Consider the following 21,495-nt stretch of genomic DNA (forward strand, 5'->3'; position numbering starts at 1 on the left):
CTAAATACATAAAACTGGTAACATAGCTCAGTGGTAAAGCGCCCCAGAGTTCAATCCCCAATGCCCGCCACCCTCACACACACACACACACAAAAATTCCTTTGATTACACAGCTATTACAAGGACTGCATCAAACATTGTATCAGATTCCCTAGGTATATTATATGAAATCTTTGTAACTCATTGTCTTTATTTTCTTTCCGTGGTTTAAACGTTTTTTTCTTGAAGAGCAGGACTCATCGGTGGGAGCCAGCCACGTGGGCTGCGTCTGCGTCCGCGGACTACATTTCCCAAAGCCCTCCGCTGGCGCGCCGACAGGAAGTGGCCGGAGCATCTCCCGCCTCCACACCGAGGCGAAGAGGTTCTATCCGGGGCCTTGGCGCTTCTCTTTCCTTTCGCGCCGGTTGCCGCTGCGGAGCGCGGCGGGTCCATGTGCGCAGTGAGTGGCGCTACTCTTGCCTCAGTAGCATCCGTGCTCCGGGTTTGACCGAGTCCGCGCTACAATGGACCCCAATACCATTATCGAGGCCCTACGGGGCACCATGGACCCAGCCCTGCGCGAGGCCGCGGAGCGCCAGCTGAATGAAGTAAGGACGCCCGGCTAGCGGCGGCGGCGGCGGCGGCGGCGGGCGGGCTGACTCTGGCAGGCAGAGCCCTCCCGGCCTGGCCAGAAGCGCGGACGGTGTCGCCAAGGGGCCCGTATGGAGGGGTCGGGTGGAGACCTGACGGCAGTGCCCACGCCGGGACGCCTCAGTCTGATGTGGTGGAGGTGGCAGCCGCCAAGGCTGCCTTTGCGTCTGATCCCGAGCTGGGCCTCTGGCTACGGTCTAGGCATGAGGAGCCGGCCCGGGCGAGGCGGGCGTGACGGGCTGGACACATGGCTGGCTCCGGTGGCTGGCCGCCCTCTGGCTCACATCCAGCTCTTTCCTTGAGTCCAGGAGGGGGCGAAACTCACTGGAAGGTTTTCAGACGTTTTCGTGAGCAGTCTTGTCGGCGCCGAGTCTGAAGGGGGCTCCTGGGAATGCATACTGGTTTATGGGGGGCTGCATGTCGAGCCTTGTCACTTTGCTGGGCTGATCAGTGGCCTGCCTCTTGGTCACAACTTATTTCTGGCGAGCTGCTTTAAGAGGGAAGCCTGCGCCTCATTGGTAGGCAGGAGTAGTGTGGGTTAACATATGAATCTGATCCTTGCTCTTCTGTCATAATGCCACAGTCGAGAGGCGGGGTGATGTAGTGGAAAGGGTCAGGTGAAGTGCACCCTTCTAGGTGTAGCTGCATCACTAATTTCTTGAGTGACCTTGGGCAAGTTGCTTAACCTTTTGATTCTTAGTTTTTTCCATTCATAAAATTAGGACACAGGATTGCTGTGATGGTCAAGTGAGATAATGTAAATCTGAGAGCTTTGAAACGTGCTCCACTTGCAGATCATTTTAGATGCTGCATTTGCTGAGGGTTAGTTTCTTCTTGCCCTGTATTTTTTGGAGAGCATTACCACGTGGGTATCTTATTGTACTGTGTTCATCATCATTCCTTGTTTCTTAACTGGTACAGTTTTAGATATTAATGATTCCTATTTCAAAGGCTTCCTCAAAGGACTATTGTAACTTCTGTTGCCAGTTAATAACCGTATTTTGATATATTGTTGAATCTGTCAGTTTTAGTGATTTAGCATACATTTTTGAACTTAAAAAGAAGTTCCACTTTAAAGAGATTCAGTTATTATATGCTCGTCTTAGCTGACATTTAAAACATTACTTTTTGATTTATCAGAAGCAGCAGGAATACCACCAATTGAACAACATCTTGTACAATGTTGTACTACAGAAACAGTTCAAGAAGACTACTCAGATGAATTAAGTGTAAAATTTCAAACTAAAAAGTTAAATCTTTTCTATGTTAAGATCATCATACTATGCTTAACAATTGCATGCTCAAAGTCACCTTGGGAGGAGCTTAGATTTCTTTTGGTGTAAAAGAGGAAGTTGAAACAAATTCCCACTTCGAACCATTACTAAACTATGGGGGCAGTTATGGATCACTTTTTGTTTTGACTTGTGTTATGATAGACACGAATTTTGATGAACATTATTTTGCTTATGAAGTATTTATGCAGGTGTGAGCCTAGAAAAGCAAAAAGTAATTTATATCGTAACTTAGCTCTTAATAGCACATTACTTTGACTAAATATACTTGCATGTAATCATTAATTTAAAACACTGTTACTTGAAAAAGTTGATTCCCTTACATAAAAATTGCATAAATAATACTTTGTGCAAATTTGAAAATCACTTATTCTTTTTAAATTTAAATTAAAACTTTTATTGGCACTTTGTAATTATACATAATAGTGGGATTCATTATGCCATATTTCTATGTGCGCTTATGAATCATTTTTTGGGCAGGTGTTTCATGTCTTGTTATATGCACTGACATAAAAGACCTGGGGTAAGTATTTCACAAGCTAGTTTTTGGAAGGTAAATAATCAATGGTATTCAAAGTCTTTTATTACTTAACCATTGAGTTGCTGTTTTGTAATACTATGGAACAGTGAACACTGTTGATCTTTTCTAGCAGAAAATGTGTTTTATAGCTTTTATGTCTGTGATTGTTAGCTGTTTACATTTTATATATGTCTTTCAATTATTACAGTAATATTTTGTAGTAATTTTCCTAAGGTACCTTTTTAAAAAATATTCATTTATTTACATGTTTATTTAGTTACTTACATACTTACTTGTTTTGTGGTACTGGGGATTGAACCCGGAGCAGTCTTACACTGAGCTACATCCTCAGCCTTTTTATTTCATTATTTTATTTTTTAAATTTTGAGACAGGGTTTTGCTAAGTTGCTGAGACTGGCCTCTACAATCCTACTACCTTAGCCTTCAGAGTTGCTGAGATTACTTCTAGAATATTTACTAATTTCTAATCTTTATTCCATTTTAATGCATTAGTTCCTCCCTCCCTTATATGTGAGTACTTTTTGCTTTGACTTTTTTGAAAAAAATATTTTTTAGGTGTTGATGGACCTTTATGTTATTTATTTATATATGGTGTTGAGACTCAGTGCCTCACACATGCTAGGCAAGTGCACTTCCACTGATCTACAACCCCAGCCCTTGCTTTGACTTTTTGTGACTGAAACTTGATTTAGGGAGAAGATTCCGATTGAGTCTTGAAGCTTGAATATAGTAAAAATGAGGAAGTAACATTTTTATTCTTGAGAGACTTTAGCTTTGAAAACTGTTGATCATTCTACATGTCTTATCATTTTACTGAAGCTGTATTTTGGCTCATTTAATTAAAGGAAAAAGATCTTTAACATGTGAATGAATCCTTTCTTCACTAAGTGAAGTAATCACTGACTGTAAAAATTGCAGATGTTTTCAGAGTATTTATAATATAGATAATATGAAAACAAAACAGTTGGCCATAGAGTCTTTGCACTTAGCTGTTACATTTGGTTGGAACTCCTTTTATTCAATTATCTCCCTGACTTGTTCTCTTATTTCCTTTGTCTCCTTATCACCAAGGAGTTCCCTGGCTAACACACTCCCTGTCTCTCTGTATTTGTTTGCTTTTCTTTGTAGCACTGATTTATTGTACATTTTATTTCTGTTTTCCCCCTATAATTTTTAAGTTTCATGAGGAATGGAGTTGTTTTTTGTTACTATTATTCTTTGATTTGCCAGTGTTAGATTTTATTCACTGACTTAATATTACAATATATAATAGTATAGAATTTAGCTCTGTTATACCCCTTTCAACTCAAGGATGTTTCATCTATTTATTGTACATAGATTGTTAGCAACTGTACTGAAGTCTCCATTTTTAGCAGGTATTATCAAGCTACGTCTACTTAGTATGACTTATTCTGTAGTATGTTTTATGTTTTGATGGCTCTTTTTACTTTTTGGACCACTGTTACAATTTTGGAACTTATTGTCACATTCCAATTCTAATTATCTTCATGTGGCAAACTTTGCCGTTATTATTGGAGAAAATAATTGAAAGGTACAAATTGGAAATTCCATTGAAAGCCCTTTAGATGTTTTAAGTACTGAAAAGTTCTGACCAGTCCTTCCTAGGTATTTTTGAAAGATTCGTTCCATAACCACCTTGGTTTAGAATACCAAGGATGCTCAAGTCCCTCATAAAAGGTAGAATTTCCACATAACCTATGCATATATATCCTTCCTCTACTTTCTTCTTCCTCCCCCTGCTTCTCCTTCTCCTGCTGCTGTTCTTCTTCTTTTGTTGCAATATTGGGGTTTTGAATCCAGGGCAGTCTGCCTCTGAGCTATATCCCCATCCCTTATCTTTTACTTGGAGACAGGGTCCTGCTAAATTACCCAGCCTGGCTCTGAACTTGGAATCCTCCTGGCTCGACCTCCCAAGTCACTGGTGTTACAGGTGTGCACCAGCCAACATGCACAGCCATAAACTGAAGTTTTTATATCTAATGCCAAGAAAAAATCTTGAAATATATTCTGAATGATACTCCTAGTCTGGTTCACTTAATGCCAACTATCTGTATGCTAAATAGTAAGCAAAGTTGTTAGAAATTGAATACTTACCTGCAGTCAGGACTGTAATGGAGCTCTTTGTATGTTTTAAGTGAGAAAACTATTATGTATGACTTTGGTAAAAGGCAGATATGATATCAGCATTAACAGTCCCTCTCTGTCACATTTGTAGCCAAGAGAAATGCCCTAAGTGGAATTTGAAGGCTTACCTATAGATGCCATTTAAACCTTCAATTCCTAAGCTTAATGTGCCATGAAATGGTTTTATAGGCAAAAATGCTGCTGCTTCCTTACATGTTTTATGTGAAAAAGCAAATGAACTTAGTTTTGATATATTTCTTTATTTTGTGTTTACAAATGGTGATGGACAAACTAATGTTGTGATGGACCTTATTTATACATGCTAATTTGATTTTTATTTTTATTAAAAGACAAAATCAAGTGCAAAATAATGGCATATTTGTAGGCCAATTTGCACATTAAACAAAATATTTAAATGTGTAGTGTGTACAAATATGCCGCAGTCTGTCTGGGCACAAAATAACCAAGCCACCACAAAGCCTTGTAGGTTCAAACAGCTACTCTTTATTCCTGAACTCTCACCGGCACTCTACACAATTCCCGGGGAATACACTCCCCTCCACCGGCTCTCCGAGCCAATGGGAAGTCCAAAGTAGTGGGTGCCTGAGGCAGCAGGATCCACCTTAATCCTGGAGCCGCCCTAATCCCAGAGCAGGGTCACCTTTCAACCATTCCCTCTAGCAAAATGCGAGGCGTCATTCCGACTAAACTGTGGCTCTCAACACACATATATATGTATATGTACACACACACACACACACACTTTTTTGGGGGCGGGTACCAGGGATTGAACCCAGGGGCACCTAACCACTGAGCTACATCCCCAGCCCTTTTTAAAAATTTTTTATTTTGAGACAGAGTCTTGCCAAGTTGCTTAGGGCCTAAGTTGCTGAGGCTGGCTTTGAACTTAGAATCCTCTTGTCTCAGTCTGTCAAGCTGCTGGGATTACAGTTGTGTGCCATTACGCCTTTCTAATAGTGTATATTTTTGGAAGACCAGAGTTTTCTGTAGGTTGAGTAGCTAACATTCCTTAACCAGGAATATTGAAAAGTAGATACTATTTGGAATCTGGGAGTGGGAAAGTCTCTGGATACTTTGGCTTTTAGGAAATTACTTGGTGACAGCATGTTGAAGATCTGAAAGATAAAATATGAAAGATTTTTTATATATATATGTATTATTTTGTACTGGGGATTGAACTGAAGGGTGTTTTACCACCACTTTACATCCCTACTCCTCCCTTTTTAAAACTTAAAATTTTCAAGGCTGCCCTTGAACTTGTGATCTTCCTGCCTCATCCTCACAAGTCAATGGAATTATAGGAATTTCCCACTACATTTGGTTCTGTATTAGTATTTGTAATAAAATAGTCATTTTCGGATGTAGTAGATGGATATATAATTTTTTTTATTGTTTCTGTCAGTTACATATTAATGATGAATCTTAGTAAAGTGGCATTTTTTCCTTTTGATCTCTAAATAATTTATAATGAAGTTTTTGTTTGAAGCAGGAGAATGTAGTGAGAGTCTCAGCCTGGTCCTAACTTTTCCCCCTATGATAACTTCATTATGCTTCATATTTCATGTAAAACAGGTATAGTTATTTGGCTTTGTCAAGTTATTTAGTAAAAGGAAAGGTCAGAAATTCTATAGCTTTTAAAATTATTTTGTATTCATTTTATGTAAAAATTTATTGTGTCAATTCCTTAAGTCTCCCTCCTCTTCATTATAAATGGTTTAACTTAGACTAACTAATTGAAGTCTCTCTGCTTGCATTTAACAAATAAACTTTCAAGATATTGAAATTAGGTGATTCCATTGGAAAATGTGGGTCTAGATTGAAAACTGACTTTGGGAGAAGGGATTTCTCTTCATGAGTTAAAATTTATGTCTGGTTTGAGGAGCTGATAAATAAACATCATTGACAAACAGTATAGCAGGCAATTGGAATGTAGAACTGAAGTTTAGAAGAGAAAACCACAATGAAAAGTCATTTTCTTTTGCAGGTTACTATAGAGAAGAAGAAAGTATGAACCAGAGGTGTGGGGTGGACTGGAGGGCCAAAGTTTGGTTATGCCTGTTTTTTGGGACTTGGAGAAACGGGGGGGGGGGGGGGGGGGGGTCGAGTCGATTGGGGAATTGTGCATAAAAGTAGGAGAGATACAAAGAAAAAATTTACAAGTGAGAAGGATAGTTGTGATTAATTAATTTATTTTATATTTTAAATTTGTCCTTTTTAGTTATATATGACAGTAGAATGTATTTTGACATTATACATACATCAAGTATAACTTCCCATTCTTGTGGTTGTACATGATGTGGAGCTACACTGGTTGTGTATGCGTATATGAATATAGGAAAGTTATGTCCGATTCATTCTACTGTCTTGTGGTTAGAGTTAATTTAGCTTCATTTTTCTTACACTATTTTCATAATTTTTCTACCAGTGAGCATGAATTATTTTCACAATATTTTAAAAAACTATTTGAAGAAAGGAATATTGGCATTTCTGGGATTTTTTTGTTTATTTGTTTTTCTAGTGATGGGCATCAGTTGCAGGGCCTTGTGCATGCTAAGCAAAAATTCTACTGAGCTTCATCCCCCATGGCCTAGGTATTGGCATTTCTTTTTCTTTTTTTAAAATATTTTATTAGTTATTGATGAACCCAGTGCCTCACTCTACCCCTGAGCCACAACCCCAGCCCCAAATGTTGGCATTTCTGAGAAATTAAAGTGAACTGAAGACTTTTCAGGGGTAGGAGAGTGGGGAACAATTTCTGATTACAGGATCAGTGAGTGGAATGCTAGTAAAGGAGTAGGATAGATGGTAGATTAAAAAGGTATCAGGATTAGAGAACTTTGTGGTTTTTGTAGTTTCTAATTTTGCCCTGTAAACTTAGACCATGGGAAAGGCGGGGAGGCCCAGTAACCCTTTGGGGAAACTGGCTGTGGAGTAGAAATGAGGGACTAGTAGGTAATTCTGGCCTGTTATTGTGCTACCTGTTATAATAATAGTTTTTTCATTCATCCTGTTTTATAGTCATCAGTCCTTGAGTTAGATCCTTCATATTGCTTCAAGATCTCCTATAGCGTCAATCTATCTGGTCATGTAAAAATTCTTTTTAAAAAATTCACATATAATTATTATTATTATTTTTTTTGGTACAAGGGATTGAACCCAGGGGCACCTAACTACTGAACCACATCCTCAGCCCTTTTTTAATATTTTATTAGGGACAGGATTTTGCTGAGTTGCTCAGGGCCTTGCCAAGTTGCTGAGGCTGGGTTTGAACTCATGATCCTCCTGCCTCAGCCTTCTGAGTTGCTGGGATTACAAGTGGTGCACCACTGGCCCAAATTAATTAGATTTTTTGATATCTTTTTCTTTTTCTTTTTCTTTTTTTTAAGAGAGAGAGAGAGAGAGAAAGAGAGAATCTTTGTTTATTTTTTAGTTTTCGGCAGACACAACATCTTTGTTGTATGTGGTGCTGAGGATCCAACCTGGACCGCACGCATGCCAGGCGAGCGCGCTACCGCTTGAGCCACATCCCCAGATCTGATATCTTTTTCTTAAATATTTTTGTTGTAGTTGGACACAATACCTTGATTTTATTTTTATGTGGTGCTGAGGATAGAACCCAGTACCTCATGTGTGCCAGGGGAGTGCTCTGCCGCTGAGCTATAATCCCAGCCCTTAATTAGATCTTTGTGTCACAATTTACTTCTTCATATTTTATCTTTCACCATTTGCTTTCATTCTCCTAATAATCTGTTTTATAAAACTCCTACTTTTCCTATTTAAAATTTTGTCCTTGCATCTCAGAGTTTAAGCCCTTTAGGGTTTACTTTGAGATTTAATTGGTTTGTCCAGTTAAAACTCTTCAGTATAATATTAAATTATGTGGCAATTGTAATTCTAGTTAGAAGTGTAGAGTTAAGAGATGGACAATGGTGTTGGGATTATTGAAGAATTTTGATAAGATGAATTAGGGTGAAAATTGAAATTATCTGGGTTGATGACAGATACTGAGAAGGTACAAAGTTTTGAAAGGTGGTTTTATGTTAAGACTAGCAGCTTTTAAACTTGAATATTAGGAGTTTTATGTGTGTATGCCCTAATTAATAATGGTGTATAATGACTTGTCTGTTGCTTTAGTTCTCCGGTACTCTGACTGCTAGAATCCAAGAGCTTGAAGAGAGGACTTAGTCCTGTAATTAGTGTCAGCATACAAAAGTTACATTTAGACTTTGACTCACATAAAAGATCTATTATGACGTCTTGAGGCCCATGTCAGTATTTGCTATATGCTAAACTGTTGAGAATACCATAATTTTGTAAAATTTATAGTTTTGTGATAAAAGATTGATGTTAGTGGCATTTTTACTTTAGTTTATTTTTTAAATTGCCTTTAAAAATATGAAGAAAATTCTTTTTTACTATGTGATAGTTTGCTATACTCAGGAATGTCAGAAAGTCGTTAAAGATTTGGCTGGGGTTGTGGCACAGTGGTAGAGTGTTTGCTTGACATGGGTTCGATTCTCAGCACTGCATATAAATAAATAAAATAAAGGTCCATCAACAACTAAAGAAGAATTTTCTAAAAAAGTAAGTTGTTAGAGATCAATGCTCTTAGAATAACAGTTTTTCCTAATTTGGAGAGTTAATGTATGTCTTTTATATATAGATCTTTGGCCTTTTGTTATTTGTATATCATAAAGTTCACCTGTTTTAAGTGACAATCAGTGATTCACACCCCACATGCACTCCATCCCTCCAGTCCTGGGGATTGAACTCAGAGCCTTATGCATGTAGGTTAAGTTCTGTTCCACTGAATTACATTCCCAGTCCTTTTTATTTTTTGTGTTGAGACAAAGCTTCATTAAATTGCTGAGACTGGCCTTGAACTTGTGATCTTTTAGCCACAGCTTCCTGAGTTGCTGAGATCACAGGTGTGTGTCATCATGCCTGCCATATTTAGTTATTTTTAGTAGATTGAGTTGTATAACCACCACCCCAATAATATCCCTTATGCCATTTTGTTATTTATCCCCCATCCCAGTCTCAGGCAATCACTAATCTACTTTCTGTCTCAATTTTACTTTTGATTATCCAATATTTATTACTCTCATTTCTATCATTAACTTTGGGAGAAAGCAGTGCTTCTTCTGCCTTAGGAATTTCAAATGGATGGAAATTTGTATGGAAAAGGTAGATAGATGTCCCAGGTTGAGGTTATTTGTGCTAACCCCTCTTACAGAAATTTTCTTTTTACTGTTAGACTAACTCAGTTGCTTGAAAGACATAGTTTTTATCATTGCACTTTTGAATTTATACCTGTATTTTTCAAGGCAGTATAGCATTAATAAAGTAATAAGTACTTATTTTTATTGTTGAGTGTGGTTGATTTATTTTTAAATATTGTTTTTAATTATAGATAGACAATATCTATCTATCTATCTATGTATTTATTATGGGGTGCTGAGGATTGAACCCAGGGCCTCACACATGCAAGGCAAGTACTCTACTACTGAGCTACAACCCCAGCCCCAGTGTTGTTGATTTTTAAAGACTAATTATTGAATTCACTCATTTAAAGTATGCAATTTAATGATTTTTAGTATAGTCACAGAATTATGCAAACATCATCACACTCTTTAGAACACTTTCCTCAGCCCCAAAAGAAAATCCATACCAATTAACAGTCACTTCTCATTATGCCCCCCTCCCCCCACACACTCCTGCCCTAGGTAATCCAGGCTTTCTGTCCATATAGATTTGCCTATTCTGGACATTTCATATAATTGAAATCATATAATATGTAGTCTTTTGTGACTGGCTTCTTTTACATAGTGTACATGTTCAAGATGCATATCCATGGTAGCATGATCGGTATTTCTCTCTTTTACTAATTGTTAATGCTGTTAATGTCCATGGAATAATAGTTTTTTGTTTTTTTTCAAATCAGAGTAATTTGCATGTAGTACAAAGCTAAAATAACTGTATAGGTCATTCACTTTTTGCCTAGTTATTTTACCAGGGTAGTCATTACCCAGACCAACATGTAAATAATATTTTCATTAGCCTAGAAAGTTTCCTTGGTACTCTTCTTATTGAGTACCTTTCCTTCTCCAGGTTACTATTATTCTGATTTCTGTTACTATGGTTTAAATTTGCCTGTCCTTGAATTTCATATAAATAGAATCATATGGAATGTATTTAAGGAGTTTGACTTCTTTTTCAACTGTGTGTGTGTGTGTGTGTGTGTGTGTGTGTGTGTACACACGAGGGATTGAGCCCAAGGCCTCCACACTTAGGCAAGTACTCTGTCACCTATCTTCATCCCCAGCCCTCAATGATGCGTGTTGTTTATTTTTAATTTTTTTCATAGCTGTAGGTGTACAGCATGTCTTTGTTTATTTTTATGTGTTGTTAAGGATTGAACTCAGTGCCTCGCACATGCCAAGCAAGCACTCTACCACTGAGCTACAGCCTCAGACCCCCTCAACATGTTTTGAAGATGAGTGTTACTGGTTGATTTTGTAGGTTGGTTTTACTTCATTTTTTAATTACTGTATAGTATTTTATTATGAACGTTCCATGGTTTGGTTCATTCTTTCACTTGTTAATGGTTGAATATTATGGATATAAGGACTCATTTTTCTTACATGTATATGTATGCTATAAGGGTAAAATTGCTAGGTTATTAGGTAGTACATGTTAGAAACTGCCAGTTTTCCAAAATGGTACCATTTTCTACACCATTAGCATTGTAAGAACATTCCATCTTTTTATATCCTTATCAGTGCTTTGTCATATTTCATATATTGTTTTGGCATAGGATTGACTATTGTCTACTAATACTAATTGTAGTGAAGTTTGCAATTTTTTTTTTCCTTTTCCTTTTTGGTACCAGGAATTGAACCTGGAGCATTTTACCACTGATATATGTCCCCAGCCCTTTAAATTTTATTTTGAGAAAGAGTCTTGCTAAGTTCTTAAGGCTGACCTTGAATAGGAACTTCCCATCCTCCTAACTCAGCCTCCTGAATCAGTGGGATTACAGTCACCCACCATGGTCCCCAGGGCTGATCCCCCCCCCACCCCTCCAGGGATTAAACACAGGGGTGCTTAACCACTGAGCCTGACTGGCCTGGCTGAAATTTGCACATATTTGTTGTTCATTTTTTGTTTGGAGTAATGAACTCTGTTCCTAAGATGTTACAGGTATTTTTCTTTTCCTTTTTGATTTTGTTTATACCAATGGGGGGAGTTTAAAAGTTCTTCCTTTTTTCTTTTATTTTAGTTGATACTAGCGATTGAATCCAGGGTCAAGTGCTCTACCATAGCCCAGCCCCCAAACTTCACATTTTATCTACTTAATTCTAAACTACTTTTTTTGTCTCTCTGCCTTTGTTATCATGTTGTTTTCCTTGATGATATTAATGTTTTGCCTTGGTTTCCTTGAAGTACCTTTTGTGATCTTATTTTATTTCATGTCCAGGATGGCTGCAAACTGTGCTCACGTGAATTCCTGGGCTCAAGGGGGTCTTCTGCTGTAGTCTCCCAAGTACCTGGGACATTCTGTTATTTTATTTACCCCAAAGCTGCTTGACACATTGACAGCATATTAAACATTTTGAAAACGTAAGAAGAAGAAAAAAAGGTGCTTGACACAGTATCTGTCTTTTTTTTTTATATTAAAATCTTAAGAAGTGAGTACCAGTTATGCTGTAGGAAGATACAGTGGGTAGCATATGCTACTTTTAACTCCAGTAATGTACCTTTGTATATGTAAGGCAAACAAAAATAGTGGTGATTGTGATGGATTATGTTGGTTTAACATGACTCCTAATTATAAACCAACAACTTCATCAGGACTTTTTTTTTTTTTGGTATCAGAGATTGAACCCAGGGGTGCTTAACCATTGAGCCACATCCCCATCCCTTTTTATTTTTATTTTTTTATTAGAGAGAGGGCCTCGCTAAGTTGCTGAGGCTGGGTTAGTACTCATATTCCTTCTGCCTCAATCTCTCAAGCCCCTTGATTACAGGTATGCATCATCATGCCCAGCCTTCCTCAGGACTTAACATAGAAAGTAATCTGTTTCAAGTCTGAAGGACAAACTTCAGCTTTGGGACCTCAAAAGAGATTGTTTAAATACACAAAGCCACATGTGCTGTGTTTTATGGATGATTTAAAGAACTAATGAGTAACTTGGCTACATTCAGTTTACATCTTTCTAATGTGAGATCATACTCTTTAAGAAAGATGAACTCCTACTGAGTATGGATATATAAGGAACATACACATTTGTTATGTGGTGTTTTGCTGGTTTGTTGTTGTTTTTGTTGGTGTTGAGGATTGAACCTTGGGCCTTGCACATGGTATGCAAGTGCTCTACCATTGAGAACAATCCCAGCCTGTTATATCTTCATAATTTGTTAAAATATTTTCTGTGTCTTTTTTATTTACTTCTTACAAACATCCTATGTAGTGAATTTTAGTACACATTTTGTAATTGAGACAGATTTTCTGAATTAGCTTTCTCAAGGCTTAACAATATAGGAAATGTCATCACTTAGAATTACACCCAGGACTATCTGATTGCTGCAGTCCATTCCAGAAGCTTCCAGTTTGATATATAGTCTCCAATATTATAAATGGCCTAAAATTAGTAATAGTATGGATAGTGGTGTTTGTTATGTCTTTCTATCTATCCCTTAAGTATAAATATCCTTTCACACTCTACTATGCTCCTAGGCAATCATGTCTTCTTTCAAGGCATTTATTTCTTGTCTCTTTGAATTTATTCAGTAAATAGTTTGACTGTCTGAAATGCCATGCATCATAATGAGGATTAGGTATATAAACAGTGTGGTCCCTATTTGATCGAACTTAAAGTCTAGTTAATGGTAGAAAAAGGGATAAAACTGGTGTGGGTTACAAATATGGTAGTTACAAATATGTAATAAGTATTTTGAAGAAAAAATAGTTAAAATTATGAGCATTCTAGGGAGCCTTACTTTAACTTGAGTGATTAGATAGGAAAGACTTCTTTAAGGAAATAATGTTTAAACTGAGACATAGAGTGAGACATTGGGAAGCAGTTAACTCTGCTGAAGCAAGGGGAGAATAGAATGTTGTAAGTAGAAACTCAGAGCATGTACAAAGACTCTGAAATGGGGTGACATTTATTATTGAAAGAACCCAAAGAAGGATGGTAAAGTAAGGGCAGGGGAAAAGCTTTTTTTTATTTTACTTATTTTTATTTGTTCTTTCTAGATACACATGACAGTAGAGTGTTTTTTGACATATTACACATATATAGATTCTTTTTTTTTTTTAAGAGAGAGAGAGAGAGAGAGAGAATTTTTTAATATTTATTTTTTAGTTTTCGGCGGACACAACATCTTTGTTTGTATGTGGTGCTAAGGATCGAACCCGGGCCACACGCATGCCAGGCGAGCACGCTACCACTTAAGCCACATCCCCAGCCCCACATATATAGATTCTTAAGTATAACTTGTTTCAGTTAGGATCCCATTATTGCAGTTGTATGTAGTGTAGAGTTACATTGGTTGTGTATTCATATATAAGGATAGGAAAGATATGTTCGATTAATTGTACTGTCTTTTCTATTCCCAGAGAAAGTTTTTTTTTTTTAATTTTAAAATTTGTTCTAATTAGTTATATACTACAACAGAATGTACCTCAACTCATTGTACACAAATGGAGTACAACTTCTTATTTCTCTGGCTGTACATGATACAGAGTCACACTTTTCATGCAGTCATACCCATATATAGGGTAATAATGTCTGTTTCATTCCATCATCCTTCTCACTCACTCCCCTCCCCTCACTCTCCTCTGTTCAATCCATAGTTCCTTCATTCTTCCCTAGTGCCCTGCCTCGATCCCATTATGGATTATCGTCTGGATGTCATTTGGCCTTTGTTTTTTTTTTTGTAAATTGGCTTATTTCACTTAGCATGATATACTTCAACTCCATCCATTTACCTGTAAATGCTGTAATTTCATTCTCCTTTAAGGCTGAGTAATATTTCACTGTGTATACATACCACATTTTCTTTATCCATTCATCTGTTGAAGAGCATCTGGGTTAGTTCCATAGTTTAGCTATTGTGAATTGAGCTGCTGTAAATATTAATGTGGCTGCTTCACTGTGGTATGCTGATTTAAGTCTTTTGGGTATATGATGAAGATTGGGATAGCTGGGTCAAATGGTGGTTCCATTCCAAGTTTTCTAAGGAATCTATCTCCATACTGCTTTCCAGAGTGGCTGTACCAATTTGCAGTCCCACCAGCAATATATGAGTGTACCTTTCCCCCCCACATTCTTGCCAACTTTTATTGCTACTTGTAATCTTGATAACTGCCATTCTGACTGGAGTGAGGTAAAATCTCAATGTAGTTTTGAGTTGCATTTCTGAGATGTTGAACACTTTTTCATATATTTGTTGATCAATTGTATATCTCCTGGAAGTGTCTGTTCAGTCCCTGAACTCATTTATTAATTGGATTATTTGTATTTTTTGGTGCTATTTTTTAGAAATTTTTTTTAGTTATAGATGGACGCAATATCTTTATTTTGTTTATTTTTATGTGGTGCTGAGGATCGAACTCAGTGCCTCACATGTGCGAGGCAGACACTCTGCCACCGAGTCACAACCCCAGCCCCTGGTGTTTCGTTTTTGAGTTCTTTGTATATTCTGGAGATTAGTGTTCTACCTGAGGTGCTTGTGGTAAAGTTTTTTTTTCCCATTCTGTAGGTTCTTTCTTCACATTATTGTTTCCTTTGCTGAGAAGAAGCTTTTTAATTTGAATCCATCCCATATATTGATTCTTTTTTAAAAGTGATTCAAAGGAGTTGTCCTCCATTATTATTATTATTATTATTACTATTACTATTATTATTTTGTAGATGAACAGAATGCCTTTATTTGTTTATTTTTATGTGTTGCTGAAGATTGAACTCAGTGCCTCACATGTGCTAGGCAAGTGCTCTGCCATTCAGCCACAGCCACAGCCACAGCCCCCATATATTGATTCTTGAATTTATTTCTTGTGCTTTAGGAGTCTTGTTAAGGAAGTCAGATCCTAACCTGACATGATTGGATTTGGTCCTATTTTTTCTTCTATTAGGTCAGAGTGTCTGGTCTAATTTGTAGGTCCTTGATCCACTTTGAGTTGAGTTTTGTGCAGGGTGAGAGATAGGAGTTTAATTTCATTTTGCAACATATAGATTTCCATTTCCCCCAGCACCATTTGTTAAAGAGGGTATCTTTTCTCCAATGTATATTTTTGGTGCCTTTGTCTAATATGAGATAAATGTATATGTGGGTTTGTCTCTGTCTTCTGTTCTGTACTATTGGTCTACATGTCTGTTTTTGTGCCAATACCATGCTGTTTTTGTTACTGTAGCTCTGTAGTACAGTTTAAGGTCTGGTATTGTGATGCCACCTGCTTCACTCTTCTTGCTAAGGATTAGTTTGGTTATTCTGAGTCTCTTAAAAAAATAAATCCTCAAAAAAATTAAAATACTTGGGAATCGGGGCTGAAGTTGTGGGTCAGTGGTAGAATGCTTGCCTAGCATGTATGAGGTGCTGGGTTCGATCCTTAGCACCACATAAAAATAAATAAGTAAAATAAAGGTATGGTGTCCAACTATTTAAAAAAAAGTATTTAAAAAATACTTGGGAATCAATCCAACAAAAGAAGTGAAAGATTTCTACAATGAAATCTACAGAACACTAAAAGAAATGGAAGAAGATCTTAGAAGATGGAAAGATCTCCCATGTTCTTGGATAGGCCAAATTAATATTATCAAAATGGCCATTTGCGTTTTTACACAAATTTAATGCAGTTCCTTTTAAAATCCCAATGTCATTCTTCATTGAAATAGAAAAAGCAATTGTGAGATTTGTTTGGAAAAATAAGAGACCCAAAATAGCCAGAGAAAGTTTTTTAAATGAGCCTGACGAAGGGGGCAAAATATCTTCTTTTTAAGGGCATCAAAAATTGTAATAGAACGTTTTTTAAAAGAGATTGATTTACAATCTTATTTTTAATTAATTAATTAATTATTTTGCTGTACTTTTTAAAAAAATATTTATTTTTTAGTTGTAAGTGAACACACAATATCTTTATTTCATTTTTATGTGCAGAGGATTGAACCCAGTGTCTCACGCATGCTAGGCGAGCACTCTACCACTGAGTCACAACCCCAGCTCTATTTTTGCTGTACCCAGGGATGCTTTACCACTGAAATACGACAGCCCTTTAAAAAAAATTTTTTTTAGGTGTAGATGGACACAACCTAATGCCTTTATTTTTATATGGTGCTGAGAATCGAACCCAGGTCCCGCCTGTGCCAGGCGAGCACTCTACCGCTGAGCCACAATCCCAGCCCCTCAGCAACCCTTTTTATATTTTATTTTAAGACAGGATGTTGCTAAATTGCCCAGGCCGACCTTGAACATGGAATCCTTATGCCTAGAGTCTAGGATTATGTTTAAATCTGGTTGGCTGATAAATGGAGAATGGTTAGGAGTGAGAATAGTTAATTTAAGAGGGATATGAGATGGGGTATAGTTTAGTGGTACAGCTTTTGCCTAGCATGTGCAAGGCTCCAGTTCTGGGTTTGATTGCTATCATCACAAAAATAAGTAAATAAATAAAAGGATGGTAGTCACTTGGACTAGGTTGGTATCAATGGGAATGAAGAAAGTGGGTATATTTTTAAAATGTACATTTTAGAATTAGGACTGGATGTGTTAAATTGGGAGTAGGAGAGGAAAGTGTGAGGATTGCCAAGGATGTGATGATGGAAGTTAAGAGAGTTAGTATAGACAGTAGCATAGAAGTTTATGGGAGAAACGATGCTTTAGATACTGAAATAGGGATGTGTAATAGATAAGTCTTTTATAATGATCTGGGTTGGAAATAATGTATGTAACATATAAATTATATATATACATATATATATATACACACACACACACACACACACACACACACACACAGACACACACGTGCGTTATTTTTTATTTTTCATTATCTTTTGTATGGAAGTATTGAATTCAGTAGTGATGTGTAACCACTAAGCCATATTCCCAGCCCTTTTTATATTTTATTTAGAGACAAGGTCTTGCTAAGTTGCTGAGGCTGGCGTTGAACTTGTGATCCTCCTGCCTCAGCCTTCTGAGCTGCTGGGGTTAATTGGTGTGCACCCCATGCCTGGTTATATAGATAGTATTTAAAGACAGAAATTAGATGAGATCAGCTGGAGACTGGAAAAGATGGCATAGGACTGGGTATTGGTAAGTTCTAGCATTTATAGATTAAACAGAATGGGAAATAAGCAAAGAAAGCCTGCGGAGAGAGATCATGAGTGGTGTGATAAATGGCGTTGATGAAAGGTTTCTAAAGACAGTTATTTACTGTGTTGATCTAGTTGGAGAACAGGAAAGGGGTTAGTACCTGCCCTTCATCTACTTGATTCTTCTGTAGTGTCTACTACTTCTTCCATTAGCTGTTTGATTATTTTATATTCCTTCAGTACACTATATGTTTCTATGAGGTCATGGAACTTGGGTGTAATATTCAGTCCTGTATCTCAGCTTCTTGCATAATGTCCTGCACCAAGAACATGTAACTATAATTTTCAGACTATATAATTATCACTCTAGATGTTAATTTGGAGTAAATTTTTTTTGTATTCAACAATAAAATTCTCTGTGAGAATGTGTTTGTAGAATGTTTTTTTGGAAAGTCTTTAAAGAGGAAATTAAAATAAAAATCAGTATATTTCATGTGAACACCTGCACAAAAATACTAAAACTCAGGCTGAAAAGAGATGACATTTATAGGTGGTGATTTTGTTAGAATGGAGGGGAATTAAATGGCAAAATATACAAGAAGTAATTTAACTTGAATGTTCAGTATTGTAATATAAAACTTGCAAAATAGAAAATGTGTAAGGAGTAGCTCTTATTACTCAATGATAACTGGTTTTAGCATTTTTGGTGTGTTTTAGTTTCAGTCTTTTCTGTGAGTTGCATTGCTTATCATATATTTATTTAAGTATGATCATATAGTTTTTATTTTACTTTTATTATGTTAAAGCTATTGATTTTCCCTATTCCATTGAAATATAAAATGTACAGAAAAGTGTTTATAAGGATACAGTTTTCACAAACAGCACACTTATATAAAACAGCAACCAGATCAGGAAATAAACATTATTAGCACCTTGGAATCATCCCAATCTATTCATTATTCATTTTTATTGACTTAATATGTGTCTAGCTATTTAACAGAACATGTATACAAAGAAATTATTACTGAAACGTTGAAGTAGATATCATCACAGAGCATTTTGTTTTTGAGTTGCTCCTACTAATGTAGGTTAAGAATGCTAGTTGTGAGAAATGGAAAGGGCAGTGCAGACAAATGCAAACATACAAACATTTTTAGGATTTGTCATTATTTGTTCAAGTTCAGTTTAGGAGAGTGATGGGCAATAAATCTGGGATCAGGTGACAAAGTCCTTTGTACAAGCCAAGCAATGGAAGAGTATTAAAGTTCTTTGGATCTGTTATTTTAAATTATATTTATTTATAGAAACTTTAAAAAGTTTATTTTTTCCCCCATTTGTTTGTAGGCACACAAGTCTCTGAATTTTGTTTCAACATTGCTCCAAATTACTATGTCAGAACAACTGGATTTACCTGTAAGACAGGCAGGTACGTTTCCTGAATTATTTTCTTGATTGTAAAGATATTGTTTAAAAGGTTTGTAAATTGAATAGCAGAAATATTTTGGGGTGGCCCTTCATGATTTTCCTGAAAACAAATTTGCCCTCAATAAACAGCAAGTGTCTTGATATTTGGTGTCAATTTCAAAGGATGGATGGATGGATTGATTGATTGATATTTTTTGGTGATGTTGGGGATTGAAACCAGGGCTTCAGGCTTACTATTGGTAGAGTGCTTACTCGACATGTATGAGGCACATAGTTCGATCCTCAGCACCACATAAATATAAATAAATAAAATAAATGTATCGTGTTCATTTGCAACTAGAAAATATTTTTTAAAAAATGCTAGTAATGTCAGCTGTCCTTGTTCCAATGTGTGCAGGACTTCCAGTAAGAATTGCTCAGTTGGTAGAGTGCTGCCCAAGGCCCTGGTTTCAATCCCCACTACAACCTCAAAAAAAAGAAAAGCTAATCAAAGAACCAGAATTTAGGAATTAAGTTTGAATAATTTCCCTTGCTGTATCTCTTCTACTTTTGTGGTCCATACCCCACTAGCCTCCCTGGCTTAAGGGCTGGTTAAAAACACCACCACCACCACCTTGTTAGCCACCTAAATTTTCCCACATCAGTTTGATCACTTCATCAAATAGCGATGTACAAAGGTAGTAATATATAATAGTTGACAAGAAATTGTCATCTTTTTTTTTTTCCCTCCTGTACTAGGGGGTTGAACCCAGGGCTTGAGACAGGATCTTGCTAAGTTCTCCAGGCTGACCTCGAACTTGTTATCCTCTTGCCTGAGCCTCCCAAGTCTTGGAGCTGCAGGAATGCACTATGGCATCTGTGATCTGTCATTTTTGAGCATAGCAAATTCTTCCATAAAACAACATGAATTTAAATTACAGGTAGCACTCACCTATAATCCTAGTGGTTCTGGAGGCCAAGACAGGAAAATTGTGAGTTCAAAGCCAGCTTTAGCAGAAGTGAGGTGCTAAGCAACTCAGTGAAACTCTGTCTCTAAATAAAATACAAAATAGGGCTGGGGATGTGGCTGCATGGTCCAGTGCCCATGAGTTTAATCCCCAGTACCCCACCCCCAAAAATGAATTTGAAGTGCTGTGTGATTGAAACCCTTGCGATTTATAGATTTAAGAACCTTTATATACTATGATTTTTCTTTTCTTTTTTTTTAAAGAGGGAGGAGAGAGAGAGAGAGAATTTTTTAATATTTATTTTTTAGTTTTCGGCGGACACAACATCTTTGTATGTGGTGCCGAGGATCGAACCCGGGCCGCACACATGCCAGGCGATCGCGCTACTACTTGAGCCAGCCCCACTACTATGATTTTTCTATATTATACATTTATCACCTTTGTGAGATTAGTTTTAGAAATTATTTTAGTGTGAGATACTTCTGTCTTCAGGTTTTTTTGGTTAGAAAACTGTTAAAATTAGTTTAACTATTCTATAGAAAACTGATTATTTTGGGCATGGTGGCACAAGCCTATAATCCCAGCCCCTCAAGAGGCAGAGGCAGGAAGACAACAAATTCAATGCCAGCCTCAGCAACTCAGCAGGATCCTAAACAACTTAATGAGACCCTGTCTCAAAATAAAATATTAAACGGGTTGGGGATATTTCTCAGTGGCACCCAGCATTCAATTCCCAGTAACCCCCCCTCCACCAAAATAACCGTTTTGCTTCTAGTGTTTATTTGCCAGGTTCTCTTAGATTTAGTGTTCAATTATGTTGGTTATTGCTGTCACTGAGTAGTAATTGCTGTAAATGAGAGTTAATTTTGTTTTTTGATTATTAACTTTTAACATACTTGAAAAAAGCTGGATACAGTAGTATATGCCTATAATTCCTGCTGTTTGGGAGGCTGAGGCCAGCCTGGGCAACTTGAGGGAGACCCTGTCTCAAAATAAAATGTCAAGGACTGAGGATATAACTCATTGGTAAAATACCCTTGAGTTCAATCCCTTGTACCACCAAAAAAAAACCAAAACCAAAACCAAAAAACCGATATTGATTGTAGTATTTTGTTTGTAATACAAATTTTTTTTTGTTTTATGTTTGTAACTAAAAATGATTTGGAAGAAATAAT

General features: G+C 36.9%; 1 protein-coding gene across 1 annotated transcript in view; it reads left to right on the forward strand.

The window, feature by feature from the left end:
• The first annotated feature begins 345 nt into the window (after positions 1-345).
• Ipo7 (importin 7) overlaps positions 346-21,495 on the forward strand; it is a 58,248-nt gene continuing 37,098 nt past the window's right edge. The window contains exons 1-2 of the mRNA XM_076846850.2: positions 346-587; positions 19,293-19,374. Coding sequence (XP_076702965.1) covers positions 504-587; positions 19,293-19,374 — 166 coding nt within the window. The 5' untranslated portion in view covers positions 346-503. The remainder of the gene's footprint in view (positions 588-19,292; positions 19,375-21,495) is intronic.

Source organism: Callospermophilus lateralis, chromosome 2 (assembly GCF_048772815.1).
Source record: "Callospermophilus lateralis isolate mCalLat2 chromosome 2, mCalLat2.hap1, whole genome shotgun sequence".
Lineage (NCBI taxonomy): Eukaryota > Metazoa > Chordata > Mammalia > Rodentia > Sciuridae > Callospermophilus > Callospermophilus lateralis.